The sequence below is a fragment of the Ailuropoda melanoleuca genome, chromosome 13 (assembly GCF_002007445.2).
Source record: "Ailuropoda melanoleuca isolate Jingjing chromosome 13, ASM200744v2, whole genome shotgun sequence".
NCBI classification, from domain to species: domain Eukaryota; kingdom Metazoa; phylum Chordata; class Mammalia; order Carnivora; family Ursidae; genus Ailuropoda; species Ailuropoda melanoleuca.
The window spans coordinates 54,776,101-54,799,713 of NC_048230.1; the positions used below are offsets into that span (position 1 = coordinate 54,776,101).

The following is a 23,613-nucleotide window of genomic DNA, read 5'->3' on the forward strand; positions in this document are numbered from 1 at the left end:
TTAGGCTGCAGGCTTCCTTTTAAGTGGTTTATTAAGTCAGCGAGCTGTTCAGGCACTTCCGCACACCAACATTTCCATCTCGGGCACCGCTTCCAAGCAGCCCTCTGGGTGCCAGAGCTGAGGGAAGTGTCTCAGGGTCCTCTCGTGGCTCTACCATATTGCCACAAACTTAGTGGCTGGAAACAATACAGATTCATTATCTTACAGCCCAGGTGCCCGGAAGTCCAAACTCAGCCTCGCTGGGCTACATTCGAGGGGTTAGCAGGGCTGGTTCCCTTCTGGAGGTGTTAGAACCCATTCAAAGGAGAATCCAAAGAATAGACACATTTCCAGAATATCGAAATGTTGAATAGTGAATATTGAATGAATATTGAAATGAACGTGCAATTAAAGGTGTAGCAGTTCCCGACAGCTACCGTAACAAATCACACATGCAGTGGCTTAAAACACTAAGTGGCGTGTTGCCTTACAGTTCTGGAGGTCAGAAGTCTGAAAACCTAAGTGTTGGCAGGGCCGGTTCCTTCTGGAGGCTCTAGGGGAGAACCTGTTTCCTACCTACCCCAGCTTCTAGAAGTTGCCGCCCATATTCCTTGGCTCGTGGCCCCTTCCTCCATCTTCAAAGCCAGCTGTTTAACACCTCCAAATCTCTCCTTCTCTGACCTCTTCTTCCACTACCACGTCTTCCGTGACTCTGACCCTCCTGCCTCCCCTTTGTGAGGACACTTGTCATTGCATTGGGCTCACCCAGACAATCCAGGATCTTCTCCCCAGTTCAAGATCCTTCATTTAATCACAGCTGCAAAGTGCCTTTTGATATGTAAGGTCTCTGGACAGAGAGCTTCAGACGCAGGAACTAAACTGAAAACAGAAAGGACAAGAAAAGGGTGAAACCCCGTGACCTTCCTTCCCTGCACCACCCCCCTTCCAAGACCACAGGCAAGAAGGCTGATACCCTCCAGGCAGCTGAGTGGCAGGTATTCTCTGGGAAACTTGCCAGGTGTAGAAAAAGGAAACCCACAGGCGTGGGCAATGACACAGCCCAGTCAGGCCACCCTACACTGATGCTCAGGCTTGACAAGCAGCCCACCCTGCCCCCTGCCCTCAGAGCTGCCAATCAGCACTTCAGTGCCTCTTTCTAGAGAATGAGATTGGATAGCCAAGGAGCATAAGACCTTGGGGGAAACCCAAAAGACAAAAGCAAAAACAAGGAAGCAGAGAACGGTCAGGCCACTTGGAGGAAACCACAAATGTGAGGGAGGAAAAAAGCCCCTCCCCAAAATATCCACACTGTTAGAGAGACAAGAGAAAATACCGCACCCACAAAACAAGAATCAGGTGCCTTTTTTTTTTTTAAATTCAGATAACAAGAAAAGAGTTCTGGGAAATTAAAAACATGAGAGCAAGAGCAGGAAACTACATAGAAAGCCAGAGAGCTACAGTAGAGAAAACGTCCCAGAAGGCAGAGCAAAAAGACCAAGACATGAAATTAGAGAGAAATAATATGTGATGATAGGACTAGGGCAGGAGCTCCAGTTCCAAAGCCAGGAGTTCTAGCAAGAGGACAAAGAAAATAGGGGAAGAAAAAAAATACTCAATACGATGTCCCAGAACTTACGACGGAGGACACTAGATATTAGATGACAGGGCTCCTCTAGGTACCCCCGTGCCAAGGGCAGAAATAGGCCCCACCAGTAAACATCGTCATGAAATTCCAGGTTACGAAGGGACAAGGAAATGCAGCTAAAAGCAAGCAAAAAAACAAGTTTTCATCTAAAATCACAATGATCAGAATGGCATCTGACGTAGTTCATCCGGGACTTGGGAAACACAGAAATAATGGAACAAAGCCTTCAAATTTCTCAGGGGCAATTCCAGTTGATCCTCATTGTGCCCAGATTCAGTATTTGGAATTTACCAACTGGCTCAAATTTCTTTTAACACTGAAATCAATCGTGAAGATGTTTTCCTGATTGTTCAGGGACATGTGCAGAGAGGGGCAAAAGGGACACCCAGCTGAGGTCAACCAGGTGACATTCTGCCTCTACATGCCAACTGAACCAGTGTCTTGTTCAGTCTGCTTGGTGCCACATTTTACACATTTTTTGTGGTTTTTGTTCATGATTTCAAGATGTTTAAAATGGCCCCAAGCAGGGGCACCTGGCTGGCTCAGTCAGTGGAGCATGTGACTCTCGGTCTTGGGGTCATGAGTTTGAGCCCCTTGGTGGGCATAGAGATTACTTAATTAAATTAATAATAATAATAACAATAATAATAATAATAATAAAATGGCCCCAAGCATAGTGATGAAGTGCTTCCTGGTGCTCCTACATGCAGGAAGGCTGGGATGTGCTTACAGAAAATGTTAATGTGTTTGATCAGGTTTGTTCAGGCATAAATAACAGCGCTACTGGCAGAATTCAGTCCTAATGAATCGACAGTATGTATTAAATAAATTGTCTTTAAACAGAAACATGCACAAGGCTGTGCACTGATGCATTGATGAAAATGTCATGACCAGAGGCTCAAAGGGCCCCAACCCTGTATTTTGCCTGGGAACACTGTTCCCTAACTCAGCAGTCATGGTAACCGTAGAACACAATGAGAGCAAATAATAAGACGTTATTGTTTTATGTAACTATAATTTTAACATACAACAGGGTTTTTTTTTTAAAGACTTATTTTATTTATCTCAGAGACAAAGAGAGCAGGGGGAAGAGCAGAGGGAGAGGAAGAGAAGCAGATTTCTGCTGAGCAGGGAGTCCGACGTGGGGCTCAATCCCAGGACCCTGAGGTTATGACCTGAGCCAAAATCCAGAGTCAGATGCTTAACGGACTGAGCTGCCCAGGCGCCCCTAGAAGAGGTTTTCCAGATTTGTTTTACTTGCGGTGTATAGTTCCATGAATTTTAACACATGTACAGATTTGGGTGACCACCAGCACAATCAGGATACAGAACATTTCCAGCACCCTAAAATAACCCACCATGTGACCCCCATGTAGTCAAACCCTCCCCTCTCCTTTTAAACCCTGGTAAGCACGGATCTATTCTCTATCATTATCATTTTTTTCTTTTAAAGAATGCCACATAAATGGGATTACAGGATGTAACATTTTGACACTGACTTCTCTCACTCAACATGTCTTTGGGATTCATCTAAGTTTTTACGGCTATTAGTTTATTTCTTTTTATTGCCAAGTAATATTCTACCTAGCCTGGAATTTTCAATGCAAACCATCAATAAAGGGGGAGGACATATGTGTTAAATCTTAAAATGTACCTCCCTTGGGCTTCGTCACGGGAATCTAGCACACCAAAAAAGGGAAAAACCAAGGAGGTGAAGATGGAAGTGGTATAGAACAAGATGGTCCGCCAGGAGGAAGAAGCACAAGAAACCTTGGGAGGATGAGGAAGACCCCATCTCAAGACCATCGGTGCACAGCTGCTCTTCTCCAGATTGAAGAACCTTCTTCAAAAGATGAAATCCATAGCACGGTATGGTGACTAACATAATATAATAAAAAATCATTTAAAAAAATGAAATCCATAGAAATTGGCATGTGTTTGAATACCTTGAGAAGAGATTTACACAATGGGTAGGGACGAATTCCGATGGGTTAATACACCAAAAAGTAAGCAGACAAGCAGTAAAGGACATTTTTTTTTAACTCTAATGAAAACAAAAAGTTGTGCAGAACAGGAAGTAATCAGAATATACTGTGACTCGGTTGCAACTAGTATTTACACAATGTAAACATTGAATATTTGTCTAAACATAATTACACCGTGATTCCTTTGGGGCCTGGGAAATAGTGGTGGGGAGATCACTCTTCTCCATAATGAGCCTTGAAGAATGATTTAATTCTTTAAACTGCATGCCTGTATCACATAGATAAAAAGTAAAATAAAATTTTAAAACCTCACGTGAAGAAATCTTTTTTTTTTTTTTTCTAAATCAGGGCCAAGAGAAAGAGAAAGTCAGCCGTGGCTGGTAATATCAGTCTTGAAGCTAGAGTCATAAATTCTCTTCTCTGTTTGAAGCCAATTCAAATTTGGATTTCTGTCATTAGCAACCAACAGAAAACTGACAACTACCAAAGCTGTGGCCCGTCCACACCAGAAAGCACCATCAGTCTTCATTTAGGCCCTCCCTTGAGCAGCGCTGACGGTCCTTGACGTGCTGAAGGTGGCCAGGAAGGTTGTCCAGGAGCTGGACATCCACTCCAGCAGCCAGCCAGGACACCATGGAGCTCCTGGAGGAGTTCGTGTTCCAGATGCCCAAGGAACAGGTTGGACGAGCCAACCCCCATGGAGTTGGTTAGCGGGGTGGGGAGTGGTCCGGGCAGAACATCAGTTGGTCCATTTCCAGGTAGTGGTTCCGATTTCTGTCTTTGTAGAACTTGGTTGCTGCTCTGCTTTCCCAAGCTGTTCCTTTTTGGTGAATTTAGGTGAGCCACTGGGGATTGCTCAAAGCATGCCTGTCAGGTCTGCATGTGGAAGCTTCCCCACTATTGTGAAACATAGGTTGGATTAGACTGGAAGGCCATTTGCATTATCACAAGAAACGCCAACATTTATCAATGATGGGAAAGAAGATGATTGCTATGAGAGCCTATGAAAAAACATATTAGTATTGGAAATTTCTGAAAGGTTGTTTAAAAAATAGTTTCATATTTTTATATAACTTCCTTGTACTAACAGCACTTTTCATTGACAGTACCTATCAAATACGTGACAAGATCATCATTAAAAATATTTGAGCAAGGGGGCACCTGGGTGGTGCAGTCGTTAAGCGTCTGCCCTCAGCTCAGGGCGTGATCCCAGCGTTCTGGGATCGAGCCCCACATCAGGCTCCTCTGCTAGGAGCCTGCTTCTTCCTCTCCCACTCCCCCTGCCTGTGTTCTCTCTCCCTGGCTGTCTGTCTCTGTCAAATAAATAAATAAAATCTTTAAAAAAAATATTTGAGCAGGAATTGCATATACCCACTTGAATCCTAAAGTCTGACACACAAAAGTTGTGTCTGTGGAACAAATTCAAGTTTCTTGTATAAAAGTTGGACACTTGGGGTGCCTGGGTGGCTCAGTCAGCTGAGCATCTGCCTTCAGCTCAGGTCATGATCCTGGGTTCCTGGGATCGAGACCCACATCGGGCTCCCTGCTCAGCAGTCTGCTTCTCCCTCTCCCTCTGCATCTCCCCTGCTTGTGCTCTCTCTCTCTTTCTCTCTCTCTATCTCAAATAAATAAATAAAACATTTAAAAACATAAAAAATAAAACTCTGACACTTTACAACAAGAACTTTGGTAAAATTATAATACTTAATTACTTCCAAAAACGTCCTGTTTTATTTTTTACATTATAAGGAAATAACATAAAGAAATATGATTCATTTTCAGGGGCGCCTGGGTGGCTCAGTTCGTTAAGCATCTGCCTTCAGCTCAGGTCATGATCCCGGGGTCTTGGGATCGAGGCCTCCATCATGCTCCCTACTCAGTGGGGGGTCTATTTCTCCCTCTCCCTCTGCCCCTGCCCCCCCCCACTTGTGCCTGCTTTCTCTATCTCTATCTCAAATAAATAAATAAATAAATAAATAAATAAATAAATAAATAAACTCTTTGAAAAAAAATATGATTCATTTTCCCCCAGCTTCCATATCAATGCCTCAAAATTTCCACCAGTTTACCCCAGTGTGCTAGATAATTTTTAGCATTTCAATCATGTATTCCGATGTGAAAAAAGTTGGTAAGAACTGGCTGAAGTCAGAAGGACATTTATTATTATAGTAATGAAAAGTCAGAAAGCAGGCAGCGTCAAAGAAGTTTCAATGGCTCAGTAATATCAGCAAGAACCCAGGTTCCTTTTATTTTTGCTCTTAGCACCCTGGCTTCCACACCCAAGCTCGCCAGCTCAGGTCCACAAGGTGACTCTGCTAGCTCCAGAAACCAGTCCACTCCTGAACGTACGGTGGGAAACAGAATTTCAAATGGGAAACAGAACAGAGTGTACATGGTACAGAAATTTGGAGGCGCTGCAGGTAAGTTGGCACGGTAGAAGATATCGGCTGTGTCTGGGTCACAGGACACCTTTGTGACCCCTGGGACTGGGGGCTGTGATTAACATTACATGGAGTAGGGGGAACCTTTGCCGAAAGGAAGACATGGAAAGAAGTCATCCTGTTATCAGACGTGAGAAAGGGATACCAGGCCAACTCCAAAACGAAACCATCAAAGTCCACCAGAATTAGCTAAATAATAATAAACTGAAGTAAAGCCTAGGTTTATAGATCTCCTTGGTGATGTGTCATCTGAGCCAAAGTATAGAACTTTCTGTGGCAGACAGCTGTCTGTCCATCAGAATTTTCCCCACCTCCAGCCTAGAGTTATAGCTTACAAGGGGCTGCCCACCTGGGGACTACACTTCCCAGGCTGGCCCCTTGCAGCCCCTCGAGGCCCTGTGACGAGGCTCTGCCAATGGCACATAAGCCGGAAGAAGGTGTGTGTCTTTCAGACCAAAGGATTTTAGGACATGAGTGGACCTTCTCCAGGTGCAGCTGTGAGGGATGATGGAGCCACAGGATGGAGGGGGTGTGGCCCTTGAAGGAGACCTTCCGTCTCAGACTTGAGAATAAGCAGTCAGTTTCTATGGCTTTGAAACTTTGTGTCTGGGGGATTATTGATTTCAGGAACCTAACTAAAATACTTTCCAGGACACTATAATGAAATCTGGATTATCAATACAATTGTGATATGACTACCTTTTGAACTGGCCATAAATGTGGATGCGTAAAGAGTATTTAAAAGTAATCCACATTTCAAGATTTTTTGCAACTCAGAAAGAGTATGATGTTATCTTTGGAAGGATCTGGGTGAAGGGTACATGAGAACTCTCTGTACTATTTTTGCAACTTCTTGTGGGTCAAACTATATCAAAATAAAAGGGTATAAAAAGATATCCAAAAAAGGTTTAAAAAAATTTTTTTCAAACTTCTGCCAATAGCTCTGGATTCCCACAAGAAGGGAAGGACCTCAGTTTCCCCTTCTGTAAAAAAAGAACTAGATCAGTAGTGTTCAAAGCATAGTGTCACTAAGGGTGTTCCAACAGCTCAGCAAATATCTGATTTGAATTTCATCTTTAATATATAATTAACACCATTTGAAAATACACACCCAAAATGTTACATGCTAACCTTTAACACATGGAGGACCCCAGAAGGTTCACTTTCAGATTTCCTCTTTGACATTCAAACTTTGGAACGAAGTGTCTCCTTTAGCATCTGTGCATTATAGTTAAGCCTCCTCTGAGTCAGGAATTACATAGATTGTAACTACATTATTTTGGTTTCTTAGACATGGACATTAAGAATTTGCTTTAGTTTGCTCAAATTTAGGCATGTATCATAATTAGAGAAATGAAAATTAAGTCCAAAACTTAACACTTTTTTTACCCATCAGATTGACAAAGATCGGAAATGGGATAACACCATGGGAGTGAGGATGAAACCGGGGCTCTAACAAGTGACTTAATAGAGGCTCTAAGTGGCACGACCCCATCGGAATGCATCAAAACTTTCAATGCCTTCTGACCTAGCAGTTCTATTTTTGGAAATTATTCTACAGACACACTCTCTCCCTTACAGATATAAAAACAGACATAGATATTTGTTACAGCTTTGTGCGTAGTAACAAAAAACTGGAAACAAACTAAATGTCCATAAACAGGAATTGTTTAAGTACATTTTAGTATATGTATGCGTACAATGGAAAACTGAACTCTTCCTAAAGCGAGGAGGCAGAGCTAGACCACCTCTAACCAGTATTTTCCAAGTATTTCGCATTGTTATGCAGAAAAAGTGGGTCTAGGATGTTGTTGGCATTATAGTGTAATTTGGACAAATGTCTGAGTACACATACTCCTTTTTTTTACAGATGTACGAAACTTCCGAAGAACGCCCAAGAAACTGGTAATAGCATGCTGCTTCCTAAAAAGGAAACTGGGGTGCCTGGGGGAAGTTGAAGGGTACCCACTTTTCCCTGTATACCCTTTTATACTATTGGAGTGTTTCCATGCTCATGCATTAACTAAAGAAAAGAGTGAAAAAAGTAAGGCCTGTGTCTGCTTGCTCCTATGAAATTATCTAAGTCAATGTAACTATTAAAACACAGGTGTGTCACCCTCGGTTAGGTGCCAGGCAAGACTCAAAGCCAACTCTCATCAAAATAATTGGTTGTGTAATCACCACTTAATGCACAACGGGTTGAGTCTTGATCATATCCTATTAGAGAGGGTTTTGCGCTTCTTTTGGCTTTCAAGTTCTTCTTTGTTGACTTTTATGTTTATGCAAGGACTGCAGGTAGTTGTTGAATATCGTTAGTGAATCAACTTTGGAATCAATTTTTCCCCAGAATCAAAGATTCTGGATCAGCTTTCACTGAGGAACTCAGCAGGTGCCCGCTAAAGTCACCCAAGGCAGGTCTCCATGCTGTGTGCTGGGACCACACGCCCTGAGATTCTGTTCCAGTGCATCTGGGTGGTGTCCGAGCATGTGTGTTCCCAGCAAGTGCCCGTGGCGAGTCCGAGGTGGTCTCCAGCTAAGAATCACACGCAGTGTCCAGAAAAGCAAGGATACAACTGCAAGCCCCGAAAACCTATTACAACTATGTCAGCCAGGTCCCAATCAGAAAAAGAGAAGCAACTCTGAGGACTTAAGTGTAAATTTAGTGCAGGGAATTTGATACACGCCACATAATAGGGCTGAAAAGCCAAATGGGAGTGGTTAGGCAACCAAGAGATTAATAACAGCTGGGAGGCACTACCCCCTTCTCCCCAGGGGTGAGGCTGGGACCAAAGGGAGAAGGGGTGTTTTCAGAGACAAGGGACTGGTGTCATCTGGATGAAATGAGGCCACTGTGGTCCGGCTGGGATCTGGGGCCACAGAGCAGATATAGCCACAGACACCGAGGGAGAGAAGGAGGGGAAGAAATGCTCTGGCTTTTCCCTTTCACCTGTTAACCAAACGTGGCAGGAAGCCAAAAGCTCCCAAAGCCTGGAAAACACAGGTGGGGGCCAGCTGCCCTGACAAGGAGACCTGAACAGGGGAAGCAGAGAATGGATCAGAGACCAACAGACTCAGGGCCCGGCCCCCCTGCTTTGGTTAAATATATAGTAGGAGCCTTGTGCTGCAATTTTCTGTGTAATTTTGACAAACTTTGAGTGGAGAGGTGGTTGATAGGAGTGCCTTTGAAAGTGCAAAGCTCTGGGTTAGCCGTTCTTGTTAGCTTTTGTCTTGAAAACTAAGAGAGGTTTAAAAAATATTTGCATATGTTACCATACAATTTCAATGGAAGGTATAATTTTTCTGGATTCAGTCATCAAATCACACTTTTGTCTGTATGTTTAAGTAAAAACGAAAAAGTGCTTTCTTGGAATAGCCAAAGGTTTGCTTTAACGGTGATCTTCCAAAGGAACTTTGATACTATCTATCCATCCATCATTTTTTATATACCAGGCCTCATTATACATGCTGGTGTACAAGGGAGAAAGTAAACAAAAGTTCCTGCCCTGAGAATTTACTTTTTCGTGCACTATGCATGACTGCTATAGGAAACTACATTTGTTAAAATGTTTAGCACAGAAGGGGTGTTTGGTGGCTCAGTTGGTTAAGTGTTTTTGACTTTTGATTTTGGCTCAGGTCGTGATCTCAGGGTCGTGAGTTTGAGCCCCACATTGGGCTCCACCCTGGGCATGGAGCCTACTTTTAAAAAAATGTTTACTATGGAAAAAATCAATTACTTGAAATTATGAACCATCTTGTTAAGAGAAGGGCATCTTTGCACACAAAACTTATGACAAATAATCCAGTAATTATGACCTTGTGATTCCGGTTATGATTAATATTACCAGAATTTAAAAATATGCATTCTCTTAATAATTTAAGAAAGTATCTGAAAGTCTCCTTCCAGAAATTATTTAAGTAAGAAAATAATTCTGATAGACTAATCTTGAAGCACTATGTAAATCTCTGCTCTCCTACAGTTTACGCTACCTGCCCTCAAAGATGCTTACCTGAGGTCATCCTTCATCTTCTAAGGATTAGAAGATTCTAAGGAATCTTAGTCTTCTAAGATGCCTTGGTCTTCTGACTGGAGGAAATCTCTTTAACCTTTATGAGACTCCATTTCTACAGCTATAAAATAGTGATTCTAGTGCCTACCCTTCTGTTGTTCTGGATTTGAATGGCAAGATACAGGTAAGGCTGGTAATTCCTTGAGAGAAATTTTTAGTCAAAAGAAATATTTAAACCATAGGAAAGGACAAGTCCCTTTTTCTATCAGAAAGATATTGGAAATTTTGGATAAATTCAAATACATGCAGCAAAAGGGCAATGATCTAAGGAACTGACTCAATCTTTTCTTCCCCTAAGATTTTATTTCTTTATTTGAGAGAGCGGGGGAGCGGTAGGGGGAGAGGGAGAAGCAGACTCCCCATTGAGCAGGGAGCCCGACATGGGGCTTGATTCCAGGACCCTGGGATCATGACCTGAGCCCAAGGCAGACGCTTCACCGACTGGACCACCCAGGCACCCCAAAACTCAATCTTGATACCAAGAAGCAACAGGGAGGAGTGGGGACTGGGGTAAACTAGAAAGGCTGGGAGAAGTTTCATCAGATCTGAAGGAGAAGTTTCTCAGATCCAAGCAAGTGCTACCATACACATATGATACTCCAGGCCTGGATGTACCAGATTTTTCCATTAAAAAAAAAGGCTTAAATCCCAATTTTTATCAAATATAGAGATGCAGAAGTGAGTTACTCACTGAAATAGAGCTTTTTTGGAATAAAGTCCTAACACTGGTATAAAACTGTGCTGCCCAAGACAGTAGCAACTAATTCACATTGTGGCGCCTCAGCCCCTAAAATGTGGCTGGTCTCAGGGATGACGTCTTGTATCAGGTACACACCAGATCTGAAGACTTAGCTTTGGATTGTAAACTGTTAACAATAATATTAAAATATGATGATGTTTTTTGAGAAATTTACCATCTTTTAAGCATTGGCAACAGATTTAAATTTATTCCACATTCTAGATTTCTAACATGTAGCAGGTTTATACCTATAACCTATAGGAAGTTGGCCTTTGCTAAATTATATTCTATCTATTAATTGAGAAATAGTCAAAACCTGAAGAACAGAAGGAACCACGAGCATTCTAGTCAGGCAAAGGCTTTTTAAGAAATGTAATTCTTACTGAGAACTTCATCTGGAAGGACCCATATTGAGAAAATGATCTGAATAGAAAAGGGGAGGAAAAGCCCTTCCAAATGGTGTTGAAATAAGTTATCCTAGCAGCTCTATTCAGGATGGCTGGCATAGAGAGATAATGGGTTCATATGGGCCAATTTTAAAAAGCCACTAAGTATATTACTTATGATATTAAAAAATAATTAACAACATCCAATAGCATATCAAATAAATTATGATGCAATCCTATAATAAAATATTATGCAACCATTAAAACTAACAGTGAGGAGCAGAAGCTTGCAAACCCCGAGAGCATCACAATCACCCAGGGAGCTTGTCGAATGTACAGATGCCCAGGCTTCACACCAGTGCACCTGAAACAGAGTGTCCACACGTGGAGTTGGGACAACATCCCAGGTGATTCTAGTGCATCAACCAAACTGGAAAAACTCTTCAAAATCAAAGCCAATTATCAAACAGGATGCATAGCATCGTGTTTGGATGAGGATCTGGTTCCACTGCATGAAAGAAACACCACGACCCCCCCGCCCCATGCATGAACATACACACAAGTAACAGTCTAGCTGAAACAAAATAAAAGTGCATTTCTCATGTAAATGAATCCCAGAAGTAAGCAGTCCGGTTGACAGGTCCACAAAGAAGTTAGGGACCTGGGCTACTTCCAACTCACCACCCGACCATACCCTGAATATAATTTCATTCTCATAGTCCAAAATGGTAGCTAGAGCTCCACCCATCACATCTTCTTTCCAAGCAAGGAAGGGAGGGAGCGAAAAAGAAGAAGGGGCAAATGACTATGTCAACTGTTATTTCCCAGAAATTTCATCACAACATTTCATCTACATCACGAGAATGTGGTCATACAGCCATGTCTAGCAACAAAGGAGGCTGGAAAAAGCCTTCTTCCAGGAGGCCGGGCACTCAGCTGCAAAACAGAAATTCTGCTACTAAGAGAATTTGAGATAACCAACCTTGGGTAGACAAACAGCAATCTCTACCAGAAGTATAATATTAATATGGTGAGTCACGTTGATTTGAACCATATGAAATTAACATTTTTAAGTTATAATAGACAAATATCAGCAATTCATTTGATTCATTCTATTATATTTCTATGGAAAAATCTAAAAAGATACACAGGACATATGTGAATACTAGTTATCTCTGGATGGTGGGATCTCAGGTAGCCGTGTATTATTTGTGTAATCTTTAAAAATAAGGATCATAATATGTACACAAAAAGGGGGTTTAAAAACAGCATGTAAATTAAAATCATATTTTATAAAATATATGAATACAACTTGTGTGTTTATATATGCATATATATATACATACACAGACACAAAGAAAAAAAAGAGTTTCAGTATATATATCAATCAAAATATTATTTCTGGGCGTCCCTGGCTGGCTCAGTGAGTAGAGCATGCAATTCTTGATCTTGGGTTATAAGTTCAAGCCGCACGTTGGGGGTAGAGCTTACTTTTTTAAAAAATGTTATTTCTTGGTAGGGGATTATAAATGGTCATATTTTCTTCCTTATATTTTTCTGTATTTTTTCCAAATTTCTAACAGTGAACTTGTAATACTCATACAATAAGAAAAACAAATACAGGAAGAAAATAAAAACGAGAAAAGAGGAAATTTTAAGACCAGAAAAAAAAAAAAAAGCACTGCAGTGATCTACACATACACGAGAAAGTATGGCTGGGCATAGTAGCAAATGTTTAAAATGGAGCTGATGAAAACATACATAAACTCATTCGACAACAAAAACTGTATTGAGACCCCTCTGTACGAGACCCTGTCCTAGGCTCTGGGGATGCAGGATTAATAAAATCAGCCAGATCTATGCTCTCCCGGAGCTCACAGTCTGGTGGGAAAATAGATAGTAACCAAGGATATTTTTTTTAAGAATAGCAGGGATTTGTTGCCCAGTTGTATGAGCTAAGCACGTTATACATATTGACGGCTTCCTCTGAAAAACAATTTAATGAAGTAGCTACTGCCATTATCTCGACTTACAGAAAATTGAGACACAGAGCGGTTGCCCAAGGTCACCCAGCTAGTTATAGTGTAGTGACGCCAGGATTTATATGGCGATGGGATAGGCTGACTCCGGAACCTATAGACTTAACCACCAATTGGTAAGGTCCAGGCTTCTACCTTAATAAGAATTACCTGAGGCACTTGGGAAATAGACCTGCAGTAGGTCTAGATCGGGACTTGAGAATTTGGTCCTTCCCAAGCCCTCTAGATGTTTCTTCTCTTTAGGCCAATATGAAAAATACTGCTCTCATCACAAGGAAGTCAGAGTGGGGCTTAGCTCTTTGGCCTTGGGGAGCTGGACTAGCACTGACTGGGAAGGGTCGTGAGGCTGGAAACGTTCTGTATCTTGATCCAGGTGGGGCTTACCCAGGTGTGCACATATGTAAACATTTATGAAGCATTCAAAATAAACATGGTCCCAAAAGAAGCAAGGCCTGCAGAAGACCAGGGAAAGGCAATCAGGCAGAGGGAAGAGAAGATGCAGAACCCCTGGGGCAACAGCAAGAAGGCAGGTCACACTGGCCTGAGCGAAGCAAGAGGGGAACTGTAAGATGTGCCGTGGGACTGGTAGGTAACAGCCAGTTCACGTCTAGCTCACTCCTGCCTCACGGCTCTTGCTTCTGCCTATCCCTCAGGTTGGAATTGCCACCCCCACCCACCACCTTCAAATATTACCTGCTCTCTGGTTATTACCTACTCAAAGAGGCCTTCCTTGACCATTCCCGCAGTCATTAACACAACATTGTTTTCTGTCTTCTGAGACCTTCTCACTATTAAGAAATCACACTGTGGGGCACCTGGGCCACTCAGTGAGTTAAGAGTCTGACTTCACTCAGGTCATGATCTTAGGGTCCTGGGATGGAGCCCCCCCCTTCAGGCTCCTGGCTCAGCAGGGAGTCTGCTTCTCTCTCTCCCTCTGTCCCTCCCCCTGCTTGTGCACGCGTTCTCTCTCTCTCTCAAATAAACAAATAAAATCTTAAAAAAAAAAAAAGAAGAAGAAAAAGAAGAAGAAAGAAAATCACACTGCTGATTTGACTATTTCGTGTTAACTGACGCACTAGCCACTAGCCACGTTCTATTAGAGTGGGTACCAAATCGTTCGGATCACCCTTGAACCTCCAGGGGCGAGCACAGTGTCTGGCACTTTGCAACACTGATATATAAATAACTGGTGGAGGAATGAACAAACCCTTGGCAGGAGCAGCAGACAAAATTCCATTAGTTATATAGTCGTATTTAGTGAGATCCTACTTACGTGCCGGGCACAAGGCCAAATCACTGGGGATGGATGGATCAATGAAGCAAACAGATTTTAAAATCCCACTTTCTTGGGAACTTTTGAATGTGTAAGAGGGGACAGGTAATACACAAGCAAGTTATCTATCTCATAGATAGATCATTCGATCCACTGCTCGATAGATATATCCCAGATACATAATGTTAAATGTCATAAGTTCTAAGAAGAAAGAAAAAGCAGACCAGAGAGAGACAGGAAGCGGTTGGGTGGGGGAAGAGGGAGCTTCAATATTAGAATGCGCTAGCCAAGACTGGCCTCTCCAAGAATGTGAGTTTGAATCCAGATCCGAAGATAGTAGGGAGGGCGGCAGGCGGCTACAGAGGAAACCGTAGCGCAGGAGACCTGAGGCTGGCGAGTGCTTGGCGCGGAAGCCTGAGTAAAGGAGCGAGCTGTAGGAGATGCGGTCGGCCAAGCGGACACAGATCAGAGAGGACAGTGTCTTTCAACAGCTGGGTCTTCCTACAGCTGGAAACTTGGAAATGCTCGTTCTCGGGCCTCGGCCCAGACTTAATGAGTGAGAAACTCTGGGGCGGACCCAGCGGTCTGTGTTCCGGCCAGCCCTCCAGGTGACAGTGCACGAGAAAGTGGGCAGAACCCTGGAGCAGGGGGCCTTTGGCGATAGATCCTAGTTGTTACTCTTAGGATCCACGTGATCACTGTCCTCTATATTTCACTAGCTGGGCAGGGGACCCGCCCAGCGCTCTGCTGATTTGCCCGCCGCTGACGCTCAGCTGGGGTTTCTCCCTAGCCCGCCGCGCCGGGCGCACCCCTCCCCCAACCGCAGCTCGACGCGGTCCCCTCTGCAGAGCATCCCGGCGACCCGGGAGCGACGCCTTGGGGACGAGACGCCCAGGGCAGCAGGTGCAAAAGCGCCCGAGCCGGGGAGGCCAAATACGTGGGCCACGACCACAGGGGTGCGGGCGGGGCGTCGGCTAACGCGGCCGGGGGTGGGGGCGCATCCCGAGCCGACAGCGGTTGCCCAACCCGCCGGGACGTTTGTGCGCGGTCCAGATCCCGGGGGATTCCGCGGTCCCGGGCCGCGCGGCCCGGGCATCGGGATTGGCCCGCAGCTTCCCCCGGGAGCCGCTGATGCAAAGCCAGGCTGGGGCGGCCGGGCCCGGGCAGCGCCCTCTAGGCAGCGGAAGTGGAGCTTGCTTTACATCCGTCCTCCCCGCCTGGCGGAGTTGGGAGAAGGAAGGCTGGGGGGTGTGGAAAAATAAAAGGAAAAGTCCTTGCACCATGTAGATCAGCGCCCCCCACCCTGGCACCCCGGCCGGCCGGGGACCTCCCAGTCTGTGGCCATGAACGCGAGCAGCGAGGGCGAGAGCTTCCCGGGCTCGGTGCAAAGTAAGTGCTTTTCCGGGCGCAGTGCGCGCTCCGGGGCCCAGTGCGCGCTCCGGGGCCCGGGCCCAAGCACGTCTACGACGCAGCGAGCAGGCCCGGGGCCCCGAAATCGGGGTGACGGCCCCGAGCCGGCGTCTCGGGCACCACGGCGGGCGCGCCGTGCAGGGGGCGCCGGAGTAGGCTTAGGATGGGGGCACCCAACACAGTGCAAGGCGGGGGGCGCTCTCCAGCCTCGCAAAACCCGTTGTAAGGGAACGGTGGGGGAGGGCATGCCGTTCAGACAATCGCCACCCCCTCGGGGCATTCCCCGCCACCCCCCCGGCGGAGTTTGGGGGGATTTGGGGGTAACTGCGATTAAGCTGATGGGAAAACTTCTGCTCGGTTGCTCAAAATCCTTGAAGTCTGGGGATCCGAGGGCTGCATGAGGTCTGGCGCGCTGGGCTTGCCGGCTCACTGGAAAGCCTTTTACCATTATAAAGGTGGACATCTGAATGGGGAATGGGGCGGTGGTCGCTTTCTTTGAGTTGGGGATGCATTTTACTTCTCCTGATGAGGACAGCAGCCTTATTCAAGTACCTGATTTCGCCCGCTGCATTGTTTCCCAAAGTGTGGTCCAGAGACTGAGCGCAAACCAGCCACCTGGGAGCGGGAGCGCTTATTTAAAAAAACAAAAAGAAAAAAGCTCCCTGGGCCGCACCCATTAGATGGGGGACGTGGGGGAGGGGATCTGTGGCCATACCCTGAGCGGTTCGGTTGCGCACAGTTTGAGAACGACCCCCTGGCACAGGGGTTTGACGACATCTGGCACGTAGTAAGCGCTTAGCTTGTTAGCTGTTGTGTAGACATTGCCTCCCAAACTTGGCTGGGTATTCCTTGCATAACTTGTGAAAAGCACAGATTTCTCTAAACACCAGCCCCTCCTGCACCCTTCCTCCGTTAGCACTCAATATCTTTGAAGTGGAGCTCAGATATGTCCATGTTTAACACACACAGACACACACACACACACACCCCAATTGTTCTGATGCTGTTACAGGTTTGGAGAACATAGTGAAGATAAACGAATTCTTTCTTGTTGCTGTTGAGCTCGTACCTGTACCCAGTGTTTTCTATTTGGTCCGTTAATTCTCATTACAAATGCAGGAGGCTAGGTATCTTTTATCATTCCAAATTTTCAGAGGGGGACACTGTCGCATTCAAATAGGGTATCTCAGTCATAACCCCACCAGGTATGGTTCAGGGGCATGGGGACCCCTGTGCTGGCCCTTTACAAGCACCATGTTATTTAATCCTCTTAACCATCCTATGGAGCAGGAATTTCTACCCATTTTACAGATGAGAGAGATCAAGCCCAAGTCACGGTTTGTAAATCGTAGTGTCAGGATTCTAAGGAAACCCTAGGTCATTATTTGTGTGCTTGCCACATACTGGAGATACTGTCATTAAAACCCTTTCCTACTGGGTATCAATCTTGTTGGATCATTAAGGAATCCTCATCAATGTCAGTCACCTCCGGTTCCTTGTTTTCCTGTTAGTCTCATGGGCGCCTCAGCTGCAGGGAGGTAGCGTTCCAGGGGAATGGAAACGCCGTCATTCCTTCCATCCGTTGATTTCGATGTACTTAAGTGCACAGGGCGCTCTGCAGAACAGCTTATAAAACATTACAACACAGCCCAGACTAGCTCTCCTTAGCAAGTCAACCAAATTGTGTTTCCACACAGAGATTTTTTTGTCTTAGCTTGACTTGGAGAAAATTGAACATAATGTAAATATTTACAACTTTTCAGAAAGTTGTGATTCATGTATACCAACCGTATATGCACAAAGGTGGTTCTCATATGATTTAGATTTGAGGATAATTAGAAGTAATATAAAGACCTTAGAAGTACTTAGATTATGATGCATAGATAACATAGAATAGTGTGTTATTAGATAATTATATATCTTTTTAAGGATTGATTTGTTTGAGAGAGAGAGTAGGGAGAGGGGCAGAGGGAGAGAATCTCAAGCAGGCTCCCCACTGCGCACAGAGCCCGCCGCAGGGCTCCATCCCAACATCCATGACATCATGACCTGAGCTGAAACCAAGAGTTGGGTGCTTAACCTACTGAGCCACCCTTTAAATCATTATACTTATAAAAATTTTAGTGAGCTAGCCACAGTGCTTATGTGATACTATGTGGGGAAAAGACTAACTTTACAGTACATTATGATCTCAATTTTTAAGCATAAAGAAAATAAATGGAAGAAAATATTTTGTAATGTTCATGGTACACATAGGTGGAAAGATTGTGAGTGATTTTCCCCCTGCTTCTTCTCTTCCAAATTTTCTGTTATAAACATGAGTTTCCTTACAATAAGGCAAAGAAAATTTTAAAAATAAAGATGAAGGTAGTCATATTAGAGACTTATTAATTGATTGTATTTCTTCATTTAACCAGCATTTACATAACACTTTCTAATATAGTGCCAGATATTGTGGTGAGTCCTTTGTAAATGCTAACACAGTATTAACTCTTGGCATCCTTACCCTTGAGAAACAATGCCCCTATCAGTTAGGAATGAATTTTGGCTACAAGTAACTGAATTATACCAGCCTAATGAGAAGTCTGGAATTAGCTGATTCAGGGGATCAGTGAAGTAGGGATCAGCATCTGTAGCGATCTTAGCATTTTCCTCATAGTAACAACATGGTTGCAGAAACTCCTGGCATCACATCTGCATTCAAGGCCAAAAGAAGAGGGAACCCGTGCCAATCACGTCTGATCCCTTTTTATCATGAAATCCAAACTTCCCAGAACTTCCCAAGCATGTAAGAGACCAAGATGATTTAGTAGTTCTCATGGCAAGGGCAGGGGAGGGGGTGTAAAAGTGGAGGGATTGGCTTTCCTAATGACTGGGGAGTAAAACAACCTTTCCTTAGGATAGGACATGACTACTGGTCCTTCAAAGTGCAAGCAGCCCTGCACATCAAAGAACTAACTTTCTTTTTCTTTCTTTCTTTCTTTCTTTCTTTCTTTCTTTCTTTCTTTCTTTCTTTCTTTCTTTCTTTCTTTTTCTTTCTTTCTTTCTTTCTTTCTTTCTTTCTTTCTTTCTTTCTTTCTTTTCTTCCTTCCTTCCTTTCTTTCTTTCTTTCTTTCTTTCTTTCTTTCTTTTTCTTTTTTAAGATTTTATTTATTTATTTGTCAGAGAGAGAGAGAGCACAAGCAGGGGGAGCAGCAGGCAGAGGGAAAAGCAGGTTCCCTGCTGAGCAGGGATTTGATCTCAGGACCCCGGGATCATGACCTTAACTGAAGGCAGACATTTAACCGACTGAGCCACCCAGGCGCCCCTCAGTGAGCTTTCTTGCGTAAAATGCCACTAGTTCCCCAGTGGGCAACAGTCACTTGGGTCTGGGAACATTGCTGCTGAGGGAGAAGAGGGGGGTAGAATGGACATCGGGCCAGCAGCTAGCCATCTCTGCCACTGTGCCCTTTTTCCTACTGTGAATCTGGTTTGTGTTGTGATTGCAAGCTGTTTGAAATTAATTAATTAATTAACCCGTGGCTTTCCCTTTGTCCCGTGGAGTTCCAGGTGGCACCACGGTGCTGGTTGAGCTCACCCCGGACATCCACATCTGTGGCATCTGCAAGCAGCAGTTTAACAACCTGGACGCCTTTGTAGCTCACAAGCAGAGTGGCTGCCAGCTGACCAGCACGCCTGGGGCGGCCCCCAGCACGGTCCAGTTCGTATCTGAAGAAACAGTGCCTGCCACCCAAACACAGACTGCCACCAGAACGATCACCTCAGAGACCCAGACGATCACAGGTACGGCCGGGAGGGGGGGAGCAACTGTTAGAGTTGGCCTGGTTATGTCCCAGACACCTCCGTGGAACTTATTAAAAATATAGATTCCCAGGGTCCACCCTGTAGGGTTGCTGATTCATTATTTTTAACAAGCTCCACTGGGAAGCCAGCTGCCCAGCCAGGTTTGGGAACTGCTGGATGGAAGCATTAACCGTTAGCAGTTAGAGATGTTGTCACATGTTCAAACGGACAAAAAGCAGATTTCTAAAACAAAAACCTATATGTACTAAGAAAAAAAAAATACTTGCAGGAAATACGTTGCATGGGGAAAAAAGTAGTTATTTTGGGTGGTGGGAGTATGGGTATGATCCCAGAATTTGCATGATTTTTATAAAGAGACAGAAAACATGGGTGTTTGGTTTGGTTTATTAATTTACCAGTAGGCACTGATGCCTCCCCACCGCCCCCCCGCCCGGGCTGCCAGCCGGGAAAACAGAAAAGTTCATCCTACTTCTTGGTTGTGTTCATTTACTCCACCAAAAATAAATTGCAGATAGATCCAAAATTTAAATGTACACAGGGAAGCCGTAAAAGTTTTAGAGTAAATAGTATACACACACACAGACACATGAACACACACTCACACTAACATGTTCCTATACTCACACCTGTATGGTGTGTCTCAAGGGACTAGACAACTTTGAAAATGTGAAGTCACCCATTTATGAACTAGATAGTGCAGGCGCTGCTTGATCCTGTGGAGAAACAGAGAATGTATTCCTAGCTCCAGGCATTCAGATTTTTAAATTAAAATATATGGGGCATCTGGCTAACTCAGTTGGTGGAACATGTGACTCTTGATCTTGGAGTTGTGAGTTCAAGCCCCACATTGGGTGTAGAGATTACTTAAAAATAAAGTCTTTAAAAAATAATTATATAGGGGCGCCTGGGTAGCGTAGTCGTTAAGCGTCTGCCTTCGGCTCAGGGCGTGAGCCCAGCGTTCCGGGATCGAGCCCCACATCAGGCTCCTCCGCTGGGAGCCTGCTTCTTCCTTTCCCACTCCCCTGCTGTGTTCCCTCTTTCGCTGGCTGTCTCTCTGTCAAATAAATAAATAAAAACCTTTAAAAAAATTATATATATAATATATATCATTATATAGGTAATACTAATAATTGTATGTAGATAGATAGATACATAGATATATCAATACTATGCCTACCAAAGAAGACAGGCTGACCCCCTCTGGCAAAAGAAAAAGCATCCTGTGTGTGGCTACAAATAAAGTTACAATTTTCCCAAAGTAAAAACAATGTATAAAACTGAAGACAAACAACTGGGGGAAAAAAAACGGCAGCACAGATGACTAAGGCTTAACGTCCTTCATATATAAAGAACTCCTAAAATCAATAAAAGTGGAGAAAAAGAACCAAATGAAAAAGTCAGCAGGGGACAGCAGATGATATATAATAGGCCACTGAACATAAACGGAAGCTTTGTCACCTTAGTAATTAAATTAATGCAAGTCAAAAGAAGGCCTGGGACAGGACACTGCTTTCATTTTCTGGGGATGTAAATTTATATAACCTGGGCAATTCTGTGATATCTTTTAAATTTAAAATCTTTCAAATTTTAAAATGTACATAAACACATTTATCTAGTAAGTCCACTTATCCCATTATCCCATAAAATTTTATAAACAGACAAATAAGAGTAGTCATTTACAGTATATGCTATAAAGAAAGTGGAACCTTTGTTATATACATCATGAGAAAATGAGATAAACATCAGAGATTCGGACAATGAAATATGACTTAGCCTTGAAAAGGGGAGCTAGAGCTTTGTATAGACACAGAAAGATTCTCAGGGGAAGTGTGAAAAAAAAAACACATACACACACATATGCATGCATACATAGTATTATATTCAAGGCAAGCTTCTAGAACAGGAATGAGCCAGGCAATGTTAATGAAAGAAGTAAGCTGTGCGTAAGGTAATGGGGACTGGTGGGGACTGCGGTTAAGTAGAGTAAGTATACATGACTCGTTCAAAGGGATAGCTGCCCTTTGGATCCGGTCAGTGAGATATTTGGGTTTTTCAGAGAAGCAGAAAAATGTAAAATTTCCCAAATTTTAAAACCTTGTCAGCCAAACGAAATACATTGATTAGCCTGATTGAGCCCACAAGTTTTTTCTAGACTTTTCTCCCACAGTGTTTAGTAGAGCGTTAATTTGGAGCTGAGGGGTGAAAAGAACATCTAAAGTAGGGGCACCAACTTTCACCTCCTTGATTTTGTATTGGTGTGGTGTTTGAATTTTTTTAGCAATAAGTGAAGTTTGGGGGTTGTCTCCTTAATGCCTCCAAAATAAAGTTTCTGCTGAGTTTTTAAAACACTAATATATAATTACCTGATCACCTCACAAGCCTTAAGAAAGGCACGTTGAGGTTCTCCCACTTTCTTCTGAGTTTATCTTAATTATCATCCCCAAGGAAGTCACCAAGAAAGTGTTAAAACTAAAAACCACCTTAGCGGGGGGCCTGAGTACAACCTTCTTATTTTACCCTGGACAAAGGGAAGCTGCAAGTGGGGAGAAGACACAGCCAACGGGCCACCACAAGTTCAGGACAGTCCCGGGACTTAGGTTTGGCCTTTCCCTGTTCACCATCTTCAAAATCAAACTCCCAGTAACCCCGCACACTGGGTGTGAAACCTATAACACGTCAGAGGCTTCAAGGCCCACAGCTTGTGGCCGTTATACCTTTCTGGGTTCTGAGGCTTTGCTTGTGCTGTTCCCTCTCCTGAAATACTTTTCCCAACAGGGGACCTTGTTTCATCTCAGGACACTCCCCTTCATTCTGTAAGATGAAGTCTTCTGTTTTCCAAACTGAGCCACGTTTCTTTGCCTCAGAGCCTGAGTGTGTCTTGTACCATCTGCCTGGCACTGGCTCTGATGCGTACGTCCGAGCTGAGCTTAAAAGCGTCTCCTCCGAGACCCCTTCCCTGACATCACACTCACGCTGTTCCCCCGGACCAGGTCAGGTCCCCGTCATTAAACCATCACTGAGCTGTAAGCACTGTGAGGTCAGGGGCTGCACCCTTCATGTCTGCCACTGGACCCCCAGCACCGGTCTTTGTTGAGGGAACAAGCAGCTGCCCCAGTCTCCCATCCATCAGTAAAGCTGACCCGCAGCCACATGCCTGCACCTTCTTCTGTCCTAGTCTTTGCTCCCCCTCCCCTCGGCATTTCCACTGCCCTGTGACCACTCACTGGGGGCATGCGTGGGTTTTGCCAGTCACCCTGTATGCTCAGGCCAGGCCTGGAGACCCAGCTCACGGTGGCACCCACCGTGCGGTGTTTCGGGGAGCCACCCATTCCAGGGACAGACTGCTGGGCCTGTCTGCCACCCACCAGCCCTAGACTACAGGCAAGTCGCCCTCTGCTCTCTCCTTAATAGTTCTCATCTGTAAAAAAGGGGTTCGAGTGGCGCCTAATACTATTAGGTAATAGAATTAGGTGCCTATTACCTAGTAATCATTGTGTTATCGGAGGACTCTGTAATAATCCACATAAATGGTCTGGGATAGAATAATTGGGCTCAGTAAACAACCGCTTTTATTAACGTAGAGATTAATGAACAGGTGGCGAGATTTGCAGTATGTTCCATCTCTGGCTGACTCAGCGGCTCTTCCTCATCGTTCCTGCTTCTCTGCCACAAAACATGCAGTAGCCTGCTTTCCCCCCCTCCTTTCACACTTCCATTTGGTTTTCTGGGCCCGACTCTCCACCTGCACGGGCTTCGGTGTTCCACTTAGTGGCGGTTCCCCCACCCACCTGTGGACCAGGATATCCAGGGAGCTTGTTAAAGATACTGGTGCCTGGGCTCCACCT

General features: G+C 44.4%; 1 protein-coding gene across 3 annotated transcripts in view; it reads left to right on the forward strand.

The window, feature by feature from the left end:
- The first annotated feature begins 15,519 nt into the window (after nucleotides 1-15,519).
- The window catches only part of ZFP64 (ZFP64 zinc finger protein), an 86,361-nt gene continuing 78,267 nt past the window's right edge, over nucleotides 15,520-23,613 (forward strand). Inside the window, exons 1-2 of one of the 3 annotated variants that reach the window (XM_034640371.1) lie at nucleotides 15,520-15,943; nucleotides 19,508-19,747. In XM_034640371.1, the coding sequence (XP_034496262.1) occupies nucleotides 15,898-15,943; nucleotides 19,508-19,747 (286 nt within the window). In that variant the 5' untranslated portion in view covers nucleotides 15,520-15,897. The remainder of the gene's footprint in view (nucleotides 15,944-19,507; nucleotides 19,748-23,613) is intronic. The other 2 variants (XM_034640370.1, XM_034640369.1) reach the window with 2 other exon arrangements.